The sequence below is a fragment of the Leuciscus leuciscus genome (genome assembly GCF_965113295.1).
Source record: "Leuciscus leuciscus genome assembly, chromosome: 3".
Classification (NCBI taxonomy): Eukaryota; Metazoa; Chordata; class Actinopteri; order Cypriniformes; family Leuciscidae; genus Leuciscus; species Leuciscus leuciscus.
The window spans coordinates 54,277,596-54,292,738 of record NC_138727.1 but is presented as its reverse complement, the minus strand read 5'-3'; the positions used below and the strand labels follow the sequence as shown (position 1 = coordinate 54,292,738).

The following is a 15,143-nucleotide window of genomic DNA, read 5'->3' as shown; positions in this document are numbered from 1 at the left end:
ATGTGAGTACTAGTGACAGCTGGTACCAATGTGACTGCATTCACATGCAGTTTCACTGCATTTGACAATGAAACTTGCTCTTCAAAGACTGTTTATTCAGAGACGAGCAGCTCTGTGTTATATAACAATATTGGAGATCTGACATCAAACGAACTCGGGTTCAAACCAAAAGCTCTTGCGTGAAAGCAGCCTTAAACGCCTTAGTAGGCCTACGAAACCTGTCAATAAAATCTGCTCTTTATCTCCATCTTTACAGCTACAAAAGTCATGAAACCGATGCCACTATGACTATTCTGGACATTGGCATACCTACGGGATTTGATGTTGAAGAAAAGGATCTTAAAGAGGTATTATGATGATAAACTGATGCAGTGATGCCTCACTTTGGTATTTAGAAGAGGATTCCACACATCTGCAGATAGGCCATAAAACATGTTGGTCATCATGTGATGCATTGAGCTTTTTTTTCTCATTTTCTTGCCCTTAGTTGTCCACGGGAAAGGAGAGATACATTCAGAAATATGAAAAGAATAAAAAGCTGTCAGAGCGAGGATCCCTCATCCTCTACTTAGATAAGGTATTTCAGCAGACTGTGTTGCCTGATGATGTCAAAAACAGATTTGATTTCTTTTTATCATGAAACCATGTGTTTTGCTTAATATCACAGTATAGATATAGATATGCAACAGTCGGCTTCCAGAAGTAAAAACTCCATTCAATTTCTCCATAGGGAAACTGAATTTTAACGATAACTTTTAATAAACCTTTAAGGCAAGGCAAGTTATTTATATAGCACATTTCATACACAATGGCAATTCAAAGTGCTTTACATAGAGAGGAATAAAAATAATCACAAAATAAAAGCAAGGAAAATTCAAACAGTTATTCATAAGCTTTACATAGAAAGGAATTATAATAAGCACACTATAGCAATTCATAGAGCTTTGCATAGAAAATAGACACAAAAACGTAAAAGCAGGGGAAATTAAAACAGTTACAAAAGGAATTAAAATAGATAAATGATACAGTTATAAAATGAATTAGAGTAAAATGAATTAAAATAGTAAAAAGATGATGCATAGAATAAATCTTATTTTGACTCTGAGACTTCCCCATGATGGTCAGTATTCTTCTGTGGATTTTCATTTATAACTCGACATCTCTAGAGAGATCAATTTTCACCTCAATTGAAAAAGGTGAGCACAAATTTGGTCATCAGGACCATCAGGGTTTCCCCCACTACTACAGTACACTTTGTGTGTTTATAAAGCACAATTGTTGTACACTGTGTTAACCCTTGCTGTAAAAAAAGCAGTTTACAAACCAGTTTAATATTATCTCTGTTTGTACAAAAGTTATTTTTGAGAATTAACAGATATTTAGTTGATGTTTTATTGAAAATAATAGAGTTATTATCACCATGATGGAGATCAGTATTTGCTTTAGTTGGGCTCTTGACTTTATAACATTAGTTTATCTCTGGCTGCTTTAACTGTGTGTTTATAAAACACATTTAAAAAGTCAAGAGGAAGATGATCAGGTGTTTTAGTCTGTTGTGATGATTACATGATCATCCTGCATTATCTGATCTTAACCTGCGTATAAGCTTTGGATTTATTGGTATTTCATATTTATCATATATCTGTTAATCTACAACTTGAAATACAGCAATGTTTCTGTAATTAGTTATTCTGAAGAATATTGAAATAATATAATGCTTTAAAACATTTTTAACTCCTGCTTAACTCAGACACACACAGACATCAACAATCAGCACATGAATCTCAACAATGGTGACAGTAAAAAGTTTTGCAATGCATGCTGGGTTCCAGGATAGTATAAAACTCCCAGCATGCACTGCTGCATGAATAGAGTGTTGATTGTTGAGAATTATACACTGATTCTTGATGTCTGTGTGTGCCTTAAAGAATTTTTTTTTTTTTTTTTTAACAGAACAACTTTTAAGAAATCATTTGAATTATTTTGAAAATTCTGGATCTTATGCTGTAGAATCACAGTGATGCTGTAATCAACAATATACATTTAAGTCAGAGATTAGACTCTAAATGAGTTCAGTGATTCAGGACATATGATGATTGTTAAAACATAACCAACACCACCTGTTCACCTTTTCTCTTTGTTCATCTGGCAGTTATAACTCGGTTACAGCAGCCAAACAAAATCTAAAGTTAAAAATTAAAGGGTCAACTGCCCAACTAAATCAAACACCGATCCCCATAATGGTGACTTTTAAAATTGGGATTTTTCTCCTTTAGTGATTCTGCTTGTTAACATCAGGTGTCTTCAATAATGGTCAATCATCACTCAATTAATCACTTAATTATCTCATTGCTTTAATACTCTTGAGTGTGGAGTCAAATAAACTCCCAGGAGAGTTAATTCAACAATGGAGTTTTTGCTGTGTAGCTGCATATTCACCTGTTTGTACATTACAGACTGCATATTATAATTTTGCAGAAATTTATGCAAAAGAAAATGTGCTAATTGAATTTATAGATTGAGCCTATGACTATACAATTTACATGCATTTTGTTTTCTGCTATCCAAAACCGAATACTGTTGGAATACAGCTATACGTTGTTAAATGACTGCAAGAAAGAAACACCAATCACAATTCATATGCAAACATAATAATTTTGACTGCAATGTTTTTTTATTTGGTTCTTACTAATTATTATTTGTCGCCTGTGCAAATGTTAATGTGAGCAGTTTCACATTTAATATATACATTTGCTTTTTTTTTTTTTTGCTTATCAGGTTTCTCATAAAGAGACAGAAAAAATTGCCTTCCAAATGCACAAGATGTTTAATGTGGGTCTGCTTCAACCTGTTGCAGTCACAATATATGAATATTACTCTCCAGGTGAGATATTAAAGGACACCTATTATGCAAAATTCACTTTTACATGGCGTTTGAACACAAATGTGTGTTGGCAGTGTGTGTACACAACCACCCTATAATGATAAAAATCCACCCAGTGCTTTTCTTTAAATCCCCATAAATCATAAGCACTGTCTCAGAACAAGCCGTTCTCAGATTCGGGGCAATGCGACATCACTTTGCACAGGCTCCTCCCGCGACTGTTGATGGACACTGCAGTTTTAGTGTAGACCCGCCCTGAGTGAGCTAAACACAGTCCGCCATTATTTCGATGCTGGAGCAGCTGTAGATAAGAATGTCTCCTAAGCGATTGAGGTGTTTTGTTGATGGACTATCTTGCTACTGAGCAAGCTAGTGAGGCTCCGCCCTCTGTGCGGGCAGAAACGGCTCATTTGCATTTAAAGGAATACACACTAAAACAGTGTGTTTTTCTGAGCCCCAAAAAGTGACAATTTAAACATGCTGTAAAAAATGATCTGTTGGCAGAGGTGGGTAGTCCAGAGGTCAGAAAGTAAAAGTCCTGCCACATTTATTCCACCTATGAACTCAGTGAGCTGATTTCACTAATTAGTTCTCTCTCCTGTCTGAATTAGCAAATCCAGGTGATTGGAACAAATACTGAGGAGGACTTTTACTTTATGAACCTGGACTTTACACCTCTGAAGAGAACAGAAAAAGAGCCGAGCAGAAACACAAGAACTGACGTGTTACAGTACATACGTTGTTACGTTTGCTACCTTCTAATTTAATAAAACCTTGTTTATGTTTTATAATCCTGTTGACCGGCTTCAGAAATGTTAACCAGGCAACTGGTCAGTGTTTCCCAGCGACTACAGGATAACAGCTTAACAACAAAACCGCTTCAATGTGTTTGTTTTTTTTATATAAAAACGAAAGCGCTGGATGGATTTAAAATCAAAATTTATTAAAGGAAATCAAGGAAGTGATTGAATTTAAATATTTAGTTGTCATTGTAGACTCTAAGCTTAAGTTTAATGCCCATATTAAGAAAATGTCTAAAGGCCCGTACACCAATAACGATAAAGATATAGGCTAGTTCTAAAAAACGTTCTCAATGTTAAAGAATAGCAGAGTTCACACCACAGCTATAACGATAACGACAGGCCTATAAAGAAATGATATCGTTGGGATCACTTTTGGAACAATTTATTTCTTTATTTATTTCCAGCTGTTGAATGATAAAACAGTTGAACTGAAGAACGATAACAGCCAATCAGAATCCATTCTAATTCTAATCCACTCTAAATTAATCGCCGAGGTCCAGAAAAAATTCAACACTGTTTGACAAGTCAAGCCCCTTTTCAAGGAAATGGATTATGAAATAATCGTTCATACCCTCTGAAGAGAGAGAGGTGAGAAGTATTACCTCAGGTATCCAGCGCTCGTTTCGACAACATTGTCTTGCTTCCTTTGAAGTTGCGGTGAAAAACTGTTAGGTGTTGTTTTTACTCCACTATATTGACTACGGCAGCTAAATTCACTGTTAGATGATTAGATCGATTAGCCTACTCTAGCTTCACTCAAAACATAGCATGCTGAGGACATCTGCTGGTTAAAGCCGTGTAAATGCAACAAGAACAGCAAAAACATGTTGACGTTGTACACACTCAGAAACAAATGAAATCATCATTGTCAAATTGTCAAAAGTATGATTTGTTAAGTTTTGATAATTTTATAAAGTATTAGTTTATAAAACCAGTATTTAAGTGTATGGCCTTATAATCTGTCAGTTCATATAAAAATACAGTAGTGATGGGGTAAAGAGCAGAGGAGCAGTAGAAATGGGAATTGTAGAGCCCGGAGATGCAGAATTGCTGTGGGTCAATCATCCTTTTCAGTGAAAGGTTCACTTCTATGGAACATCATGCCTGTAGATTTAAAGTTGCAATCAGAACTCAGTTTTCTCTACAAAGCTGAAACAATGGCTGAAATCTTTACAGCAATGTGAACACTGAGTACTTTAGGCTTATTCAGGTTAAATGGGATTTCTTTTTTTTTTGTATGTAGGATAATTTACATTTTATGTTTGTGACTGTGTATACAGTTACATATGTGCTTAGATAAGTCAATATTCTATTGTTTGATTGTTTAGGTACAACATATAAACACCATAATATTTTGTGTATTTGTTTTGTTCCTTATGATAATTTTGTTTTGTATTTTGGATGTTTTGATTTTATGTAATGGAAAGGCCACAATAATGTCTTCAAGTGATACTCATTTGTGAGCTTTTCTCAGCAGATAGTTATATAATATTTCTTGAAATTAGCATTTTTTATTAATTGACCTCCTTGCATTAAATCTCTCTCTCTCTCTCTCTCTCTCTCTCTCTCTCTCTCTCTCTCTCTCTCTCTCTCTCTCTCTCTCTCTCTCTCTCTCTCTCTCTCTCTCTCAGATGCACGCTGTATGAAGTTCTACCACCCTGAAAGGGCAGATGGCGCTATATACAGACTGTGTAAGGGAGACATGTGCATTTGTGCAGAAGGTATAATCACACACAGATAATAATATAAAGTGACCATATCCTGAACTTTTGTAGTATTTGATTTGGTTACCTTCAGTCTACTTGTAATTTTAAACATTGTTTTTTTATTTTTTATTCTTGTATGTGAACGAGGAAACAAACTATTTATTTATGTGTGTTTTTGATTACAAGTGTGCATTAATAACTTCTCTGAACGCAGAAAGCTGCACTTTCCAGAAGAAAAACCAAGTCGAAGAAAGTGATCGTATGAATAAATCCTGTGAAGCTGGCATGGATTTTGGTAGGGTAATTCATTGTCATGACTGTTATACTTTCATACTTTCACTTTCCTACATGATCCGGTTGTTTTTCAGTGGAACTCAAAAGGATTTTTTTTCCACGCTGCTCTTTTTATAGTAAACAACCGCATTAAAGGGTCAGTTCAGCCAAAAATTTAAATTCTGTCATTAATTAATCTCCATCATGTTGTTCCAAACCCATAAGACTTGTTCATCTTCGGAACACAAATGAAAATATTTGTAATAAAGTCTCAGAGATTTCTGTCCATCCATTGACGGCTACGTGTAGCACATTAGCTCAAGAGGAAAATATGTATAATTAATTATAACAAATTACCTAGCTCTGTCATTAAACATTAGCTGGCGCAGGCTAATAGATCTTTAACTAATTTGGTAGCAATCACATCATTATCTACATAGCGCAGCTGATTGGTTGCTGTTGCATCAGTAGCCAATAAACTGTGGCTCAACATTTTAACAAATACCGGTTGTGTTGCTGTTACCAGTCTAGAGTCCGCTTTCAGAAACCTTCCACCCTCCCCAGCTCCACTTGTATAGATGTACTATGAGGGTTAATTCATGTATGTTACATGTGCAGCAGCAGCATTATGTCTTACAGGCTCACAGGAATGTCTGTGAGTGTATTGGCAGTAGAAAGTTTCGTAGCAGATCTATTCCGTCAAGACCAAATACATTAACATTGCCATATCCATTACCATGCCAATCTCTATTACCATACCAATCTCCCGAGAGTTATCCATTACAGAATTATACAAATATTTTGATTAGTTTTAGAACTGACTGTAGCAGAATTAATATTACAATTATTTAATCAGTTTGTCCATCGAACAGACAACATAATCAGTAGATGATAATAGATGATCTTCCTTGCCAAGAAACAATAACTTTTCCCTATTGTATACAGTACTAAGAGGGTAATATCATTTAGCAAAATTCTATAATTAGATTTTTTGATACCAGGCAAGATAGGAATTTGAAGACATTAAAGCAGTGATACATAACGCAAGAGAAAAGACAGTATATAGTCTGGACAGTTTGATTGTGAGTAAAAATTTGGCGATGTCCGTATCTGTGTGCATTGCAAGTTTGTCTCTAGTCTCTGGGCCAAATGTCTGGTGATGGGGGATGCGGAGAGCTAGGGTCATTCAGGGGAGCAAGGGTGATAACGGCCTTTGAGGGGAACTTGTTTTGCCACTCATTGGGGCCGGTGATTTAGGCCACATCCACACGAAGGCAGAGCTTTCCCTATCCGATTTTTTTTTTTTTTTGTTCAAAAAAAAAATTTCCGTAAACACCGCGTCGTCTCAAGAAATATCTGCGTACACACGAAACCACTGAAACTGACTCAAAACAATGTAGTATACATGCCAGACCAGTATGTGGCGCTGTAATTCTGCCACAGACATACACTAAAAACGGAGAAGAAGACTTGTGCGCTGTATACAACAATAATATTAGGCACAGTAGCTTTTTTTTTTCTTTTCTTTTTTCTTTTTTAATAAAGAACTTTGTTGAACAATATGAAAAACCATAAATGTAGTTGCTGTGACTTAACGGTGTCTGACTAGTTGACACTTGGTGTGATGACATCATCGTTTCACAAAATGTACGGCCGTACACACGAAAACGCAAGGGTGGCGTTTTCAGATTTATCCACCTTGGGACCCGGTTTCAAAAAATAGCGGTTTCAGTCTCCAAAAACGCCGGATCCGTGTGGACGAAACACCAATACGATAAAAAATGTATACGTATACAGCGAATCGCATGTCCGTGTGGACGGGCCCTTAGTTTAAACAAAGGGGAAAGGGGGAATGCTTTTTATGATGAACACTTTGATCACGTCCATTCGTTACATACACAACTGCTACCACTTTGATGCTTCAAACAGTTGTTAAAAAGCAGTGTTGGGTAAGTTACTTTAAAAAAGTAATTAGTTATAGTTACTAGTTACTTCCCATAAAAAGTAACTGCATTAGTAACTGAATTACATCATTACAAAAGTAACTAATTACCAGGGAAAGTAACTATTGCGTTACGTAAAAAAAAAAAAGTTTCTTGGATACCCCCAATATGAAATGTTAAATTAATGAAATGGACACTAAATAGAACATCTTATTATTATAAAACATTGTACACTAATATACACTATTTTAATGTTGCTGTGGGACAATGTGAGAGACACCTACAGTATTAACTTAAATATTAAAATATTATCATTACTATAGTGGAACAACAAAACAGAATAGATGGTTTAGAACTTTTAATATTTATTTGCGCAGACCACAACTGGCCAACAAATAAGTCTAAAAATAAATTATGCTTCTTAAGAAATGTACCAAAAATAAATAAATAGTAGTAAAAAATATACACATACACTAGTGCATAATTTAAAATGATAAAACTCACACACCTTTACAACTGGTAGACATACTGTATAGTTTGTAGGGTTTGTAACGACATGAGGGTGAGTAAGTAATGACAGAATATTTTGCAAAAAAAAGTTGGTACACTGTTGCTCACAAACCAGTTAACCAAAAAATATATGATGTGTTCACTTTTCATAGTGATAATTTCTGTTAAGCTCCAAAAATAGCAAACTTTGTGAGCAACAGACTCAAATTTCACTTTTAAATCACTGTAAATATTCCCTTCAAGTGAGTTGTTAACTCAAGAACAATTGGAGCCAATTCATCCAGTCAGCGGTCTGATCACATGGAGTTTTTCTTTTTCAAATGGGAAATATCTTAGAAAGAAAGTCAGAGGTCTGGAACAACATGACGTAAATGATGACAATGTGCCTATTTGAGTGAACTATTCATTTAACCCCTGTGTAAATTAATTTAAAAAAAAAATTATTTCTGACACCAAAATCCAATCTAATCAGCTATTATGCCAGTAACAATATAACATGTATGTTTGACAGTTTATAAAGTCTCAGTGGTGGGGATGGATCTGGCACAGGACTCTGACATCTATCACTTGAAGGTGGACCAGGTGCTGAAAGAAGGTACGGTTCATTATTCTCTCCATGCTACTCCACAGATCATGAAATGCATATGAAATGTGTCTGATTCTTGTTAAATGCAGTTTTTCTCTCAGATACATATTCAGCATGAGGCTAATTTGAATTGCAGAGAAAGTGTGTCATAAACACTGTTCTGTCCTGTAGGCACTGATGATGATGTTGAGGGGAGAGTCAGACCATTTTTGGGTCGTCCCAGTTGCAGAAAACACTTGGGATTCGTAGAAGGCAAGTCGTACCTCATCATGGGCAAATCCGAAGACCTGCCAAGGCTCGGAGGAACGTAAGTGTCCACTCTGTGTCTGTAAATTACAGGATTTGCCTGAGCGTCTTCAGAATGTTGTTCATGGCTCAATGTTGGGACAGTTGTTTTTTGTCAAAATGCATTTTATATAACCTAGAATAGACTTGAACAAAGTAAGACTTAAATAAACTTGAATAAATAAAGACATACAATTATCTCTTTCCCCTCCATTCTTTAAGTTGGCTGTTCCCTCAAGCATTTTTTATCATTTTCACAAACATTTCATGCCCCCAGAATATTTTTTGATGAATGAATATCTGAACATGCAATATATATAAACAACATCAACAAAAAACCTCTGCCTTTAAACCAAAAGCCAATTTTATTCTAGCTGTATGCATTCTTTATCAACACTTGTGTGTTGGTAAGTTTAATAAAAAAAATTTAAAGTACAATTTCGAGCGAAAAGCTGAGAATCTCGGTTTTGTCAGATTGGATTCAGAACAATGATGAAAACACAGATGAGTAGATTGAGTCCATCAACACCCCTAAAGCTTCACAGTCGTTTCCTCTTTATGGGTCGACATTTCATTCGGTAACATAACCAAGTTTTGAATAATATGCTGTTTAATGTTGGTGATCACGTTATTTAACATATGATTACATATGATATCGCTTCTTCTCCTGTGTTTTGATCAGGAGATTGTCTACTCTGAAATATCTCGTCAGTGGCGGGGAAAGAGTAAAAAAAAAAAAAAAGAAGACTTTAACCCATGTTCATCACAGGAGATTTGAATTCAAGTTATTTAGATTATTTTTGTGGGGTTTAAAGTAAAAAAATTATAGGTGGTATATACGGTATTACTCTTTCCCCCGTCACTGTTATATGGTAGGGGGCGCTATTATGCATCTGAAAGAGTACAGAATCTCCTGATCAAAACACAGGCGAAGAAGAAAGAAAAACAAGCAATAGAAGCCTTGCTCACGCACATGTAAGCTAACGTGATCATAAACATTGCATAGCATATAAATCAAAACTGCCTAACATTTCCGAATGAAATGTCGACCCAGTACAAGCTGTAGGACTGTGAAAGCATCAGGGGTGTTGATGATTATTAGGGGCATTAAGGGTCTGATTATAAGGCTGTAAAAAAAGAAATATTGACATAAGTGAACACTTATATTTATTTAAAGACAAAAAAGCTATTTTGTTTTAAAATGTATGACAAACTTCAGTATGACGTAAGCATTATGCAGGAAGCAATTACTTTTGACAAGAAAATCATAAACCTGAGAAGACTCCATTAGACACATATAACGTCTCGGTTACGTATGTAACCCTCGTTCCCTGAGTAGGGAACAGAGACGTTACGTCGGATGACGACGAATGGGGTTTCGCTTAGATAACCTATCACCTTCGAGTATAGAAAACGAGCCAATGGCAAAGAAATGCCATGGGTCTGCGGAATTTGCATAGCGTAACTCCGCCCCACCTCGTGGGTATATAAGGAAGTACGCCGGCAACATGTAGATATGTTTCTTCGCTGAGTCGTCGAGACTGAACTCCGGCGATCCCAGCGGTACTGCGGAAGTGACAGGGAGACGTAACCCTTTCGTGGTCACTCCGAGTTACATCGGATGACGACGAATGGGGTCCCCAGTCTAATCACGCCACCTCGGCTGTCTTCCAGTGCCCTGCGTAAGTCTGAGCTCCCTGTCGTGAGACTAGCACGGACGAAGGACTCCTACTTAACACAGGAATACCAAGGTACACTGGGAAGCATATCTCAGTGGAAATATGCAATAATGCCCAACCCGAAGGGGGGGACTTGGAATACACATATGACCCCGAGGGGCTGTATATGGAGTATCACTGGGGTGTCCAGCCGCAGGTGGAATGTTTCAACCCCAGGGGTGGCAAGGTGACTTGCCGAGGGAAAGACACATGCTCAGAGAGGCTTACAGTGGAAATACACATGTGGGGGTCGCCCAGAGGGGAAACCATGCACATGGAGGCACCTAGCCAAGCGCGAAAGCTGCCGGTGGCATAACTCTGGCGTTGACGTCGACAGTGCTGGAAGTACCTCAGGGCTTATAGGCTCACCTGAGGAAAATATCGCACGTATCCCGTCCGTGGAGAGGAATGGCGAGCAAGCGAAGACACCTGAGCAGAATCTAGTACCGGCTAGTTCTTCTCAATCTAGTACATGAGAAGAAACTGGCTCCACTCAGAGATTATAGAATCTCGCGAATGTGTTAGGTGTCGCCCAGCCTGCAGCTCTACAAATGTCTGTTAGCGAGGCACCATGCGCTAGAGCCCAAGAGGATGCCACACTCCGAGTGGAGTGGGCCGTCACACCAAGGGGGCATGGTCGACCTTGCTGCTGGTATGCCAAAGCAATGGCGTCCACTATCCAGTGAGACAACCTTTGCTTGGAGAGAGCCTTTCCCTTCAGCTTCCCACCATAACAGACAAAGAGCTGGTCTGGGGTCCTGAAACACTGCGTTCTGTCTACGTAAGCACGGAGGGCGCGTACTGGACAGAGCAGTGCCAAGACTGGGTCTGCCTCCTCCAAGGGCAGCACCTGCAGGTTCACCACCTGGTCTCGAAAGGGTGTGGTGGGAACCTTGGGCACATATCCAGGCCAGGGTCTCAGGATCACGTTAGAGTTAGCCGGCCCGAATTCCAGGCACGCTTCGTCAACCGAAAATGCCTGCAGGTCCCCTACCCTCTTGATGGAGGCCAATGCAACCAGGAGCGCTGTCTTAATTGACAGGAACTTAAGCTCCACTAATTGTAGAGGCTCAACGGGAGCACTCTGCAGGGCAGTTAAAACCACTGAGAGGTCCCAAGAGGGTACGAGGGGAGGACGAGGAGGATTCAGTCTCCTCGCTCCCCTCAGGAACCTGATGATCAGGTCGTGCTTTCCCAGAGACTTACCATCAACTGCATCGTGATGTGCGGCAATGGCAGCAACATACACTTTCAGGGTGGAGGGAGCAGGCTTGTGCAAAATTCTGAATTTCAGAATTGGCCTCCATTCAATTCATGAATTGGAATTTGAATTGAATTTACTCCTCCCCACAGGACATTGAATTGGAATTGGAATTGGAATGACAGGAAGTGGAATTAAATTCATGGCAATTCAAAGCAATTCCACACAGTCACACAACAGAAAGAATGTGTTGAGTCTCACATACATTCAGTGTTAGGAAGGTTACTTTGGAAATGTTATTGCTTACTGTTATTAGTTACCCATTATAAATGTGGTTTGGATTACTTTATTTGGATAACTTTATCAATGCAAAGCAATTTCGTTTTAAGTTGATTAGTAACTAATTGAATTAAACATTTTACCTCAGTAATACAACTAAATACAATTACATTAATTTTGTAATTTAATAACAGAAATTTCATTTCACGTAACTATTTACTCCTCTACCCTGCATACATTTTGTTCTAAAATAGATATTGATCAAATTCTTGAAATAAATTACCCCCTCAATGTTGTTTAATTAGTTTTGTTCCAATGTAATTTTCATTTCAGAGTAATCACACAAACACAAAGTTGTTGTAAATGCAGTTATCATTTATTCCAATGCAAAAAAATTACTGAGCAACACTGTTGCATCTAATTCTCAATAGCTCCTCAAATGTTTTTTCATTGAGTCTGCACTGTTCTGGTCTGAATATCTTTCCTGCAACACTAAAGATTCTCTCAACAGGTGCAGAGTGAAGTTGTAAGGGACTTCTGAAAAAGTCCAGTGTTGCCCATCAAATTGTGCTTTCAAACAAATGTCCACCTCAAATTATTTAGCAACCATTTTAAATACTTGTTGGTTAAAGTAAAGCATTCTGGGAAATGGAGTCATGTTCCATCATGTTCCACAAAATTACAATTACAATAAATCAAACTTAATTATTTGTTCTGTGTCTAGAGCTTTTAACATTCATTGCTGGGGGAAAACATATATTTTTAATGTAATCTGTACAAGTAGTTCAAACTAATATCATTTATAATGCAATCATATCTGACATACACTGTAAAGCTTCATTGTTAAACACTTCACTTAAAATATGTATATGAATTTCTTTGAATTCTTATTGAATTGCAATTCTGCTTCCTTTAATTCAAATTCAAATTGTAATTCTAGATCCTGTTTTTGACATAAATTCAAATTCAAGAATTGAATTGGAATTAAGGAGTCATTCTCAATTCAATTCTGAATTGTGCACAAGCCTGGGAGGGAGACAGCCTTCGCTCCAACCCTTCTTGCAGGAAGGAAAGCACAACACTGATCGGGCATTTCGTGGGTTCTTGATGTTTAGAAGAACACCAATTGGGTGTTGAGTAGGGTACTCAAACCTTTCCAGATCTTTGGCACCTCCGTGTGGCTCCTGGACGGGACAAGGGTGCCATAGGGTGCCCTGTCCCTGAGAAAGCAGGTCCTTCCTCAAAGGAATTGGACAGGGAGGTGCTGTCGCGAGGAGTACTAGTTCTGGGAACCAGGTCCGGTTGTGCCAATACGGGGCAACCAAAATAACCTGCTCCTCGTCCTCCCTGATCTTGCACAAGGTCTGCGCAAGAAGGCTCACTGGGGGAAACGCATACTTGCGTAGGCCCCGCGGCTAGCTGTGCGCCAGTGCATCCGTGCTGAGCGTGCCCTCGGTCAGGGAATAAAACAGGTCGCAATGGGACGAGTTGTGGGAGGCAAACCTGTGTGTCCCCGAACTGATCCCAAATCAGCTAAACCGTCTGGGGATGGAGTCTCCATTCTCCAGGGAGAGGCCGAAGCCGAGACAGCTGGTCGGCCGCACGGTTCAGGTCTCCCGGGATATAAATGGCTCGAAGCGACCTCAGATGCTTCTGACTCCGTATGAGGAGGTGGCGAGCGAGTTGCGACATACGGCGGGAGTGCAGACCACCTTCATGGTTGATGTACGCTACTGTCGCGGTATTGTCTGATCGGACTAGTACGTGCTGACCCCTGAGCAACACACAGAAGCGGTGCAGGGCGAGACGTACAGCCAGCAACTCGAGGCAATCGACATGCCAAAGGCGCTGGGGTCCTGTCCAGGAGCCCACGGCAGCATTTCCATTGCACATGGCACCCCAGCCCGTGGTGGAGGCATCTGTTGATACAACAACATGCCGGGAAACTCGTTCCAAGGGCACTCCGGCCCATAGAAAACTGAGGTTCGTCCATGGGGTGAAGGTCTGACGGCAGGCCGGAGTCACTGGGATTTTGAGCGTGCCGTGTTGCCATGCCCACCTCGGGACTCGATCGCGAAGCCAAAGCTGAAACGGTCTCATATGAAGCAATCCGAGCGGCGTTACTGCGGCTGCGGATGCCATATGCCCCAGGAGCCTCTGAAATTGTTTCAGTGGAACCGCACTCTTGCCCTCGAACTGACAAAGACAAGTCAGCATTGACTGCGCGCAAATGGTCGACCGAGTCGATCTCCATACCGAGAAAAGAGATCCTCTGCACGGGGCAGAGTTTGCTCTTCTTCCAGTTGACCCGAAGGCCCAGACGAGCTAGGTGTCGGAGCACTAGGTCCCTGTGTTCACAAACCTGGTCTCGAGAGTGAGCTAGGATCAGCCAGTCGTCGAGAGAGTTCAGGATGCGAACCCCCATGTTCCCTTTCGTGAAGACGCGACGGAGACAGGGCTAGCCTGAATGGTAGAACCGTGTACTGGTATGCCCGCCCCTCGAAAGCAAACCGTAGAAACGGTCTGTGTCGAGGTAAAATGGAGACATGGAAGTAGGCGTCCTTCAGGTCGATCGCTGCAAACCAATCCTGCGGCCGCACGCACTGGAGGATGCGTTTGGCCGTGAGCGTCGAGGATTGGCTGTAACCCACCGGATTTCTTCAGTACAATGAAGTAGGGGCTGTAGAAGCCGGACTTCATTTCGGCTGGAGGGACAGTCTCGATCGCACCCTTAGCCAGTAGGGTGGCGACCTCCGCTCTCATGACAGGGGCATTGCCACCGACCATAGTGAAGCAGACTCCCCTGAAGTGGGGAGGAGACCGCGCGAACTGAATTGCGTAGCCAAGCCCGATGGTTCTCGCGACCCTGCGGGACAGTCTGGGAAGCTCTAGCCAGGCTCCCAGAAACTGCGCCAGCGGGGTCATTCGAACCACAGACGTACCATCGGTGGTGCA

General features: G+C 39.9%; 1 protein-coding gene across 1 annotated transcript in view; it reads left to right on the top strand.

Moving 5' to 3' along the window:
• The window catches only part of LOC309493814 (complement C3-like), a 32,503-nt gene that overhangs the window by 13,757 nt on the left and 3,603 nt on the right, over nt 1-15,143 (top strand). Inside the window, exons 2-8 of the mRNA XM_082163073.1 lie at nt 257-347; nt 488-577; nt 2,779-2,884; nt 5,319-5,408; nt 5,608-5,688; nt 8,631-8,714; nt 8,877-9,012. Of these exons, the coding sequence (XP_082019199.1) occupies nt 257-347; nt 488-577; nt 2,779-2,884; nt 5,319-5,408; nt 5,608-5,688; nt 8,631-8,714; nt 8,877-9,012 (678 nt within the window). The remainder of the gene's footprint in view (nt 1-256; nt 348-487; nt 578-2,778; nt 2,885-5,318; nt 5,409-5,607; nt 5,689-8,630; nt 8,715-8,876; nt 9,013-15,143) is intronic.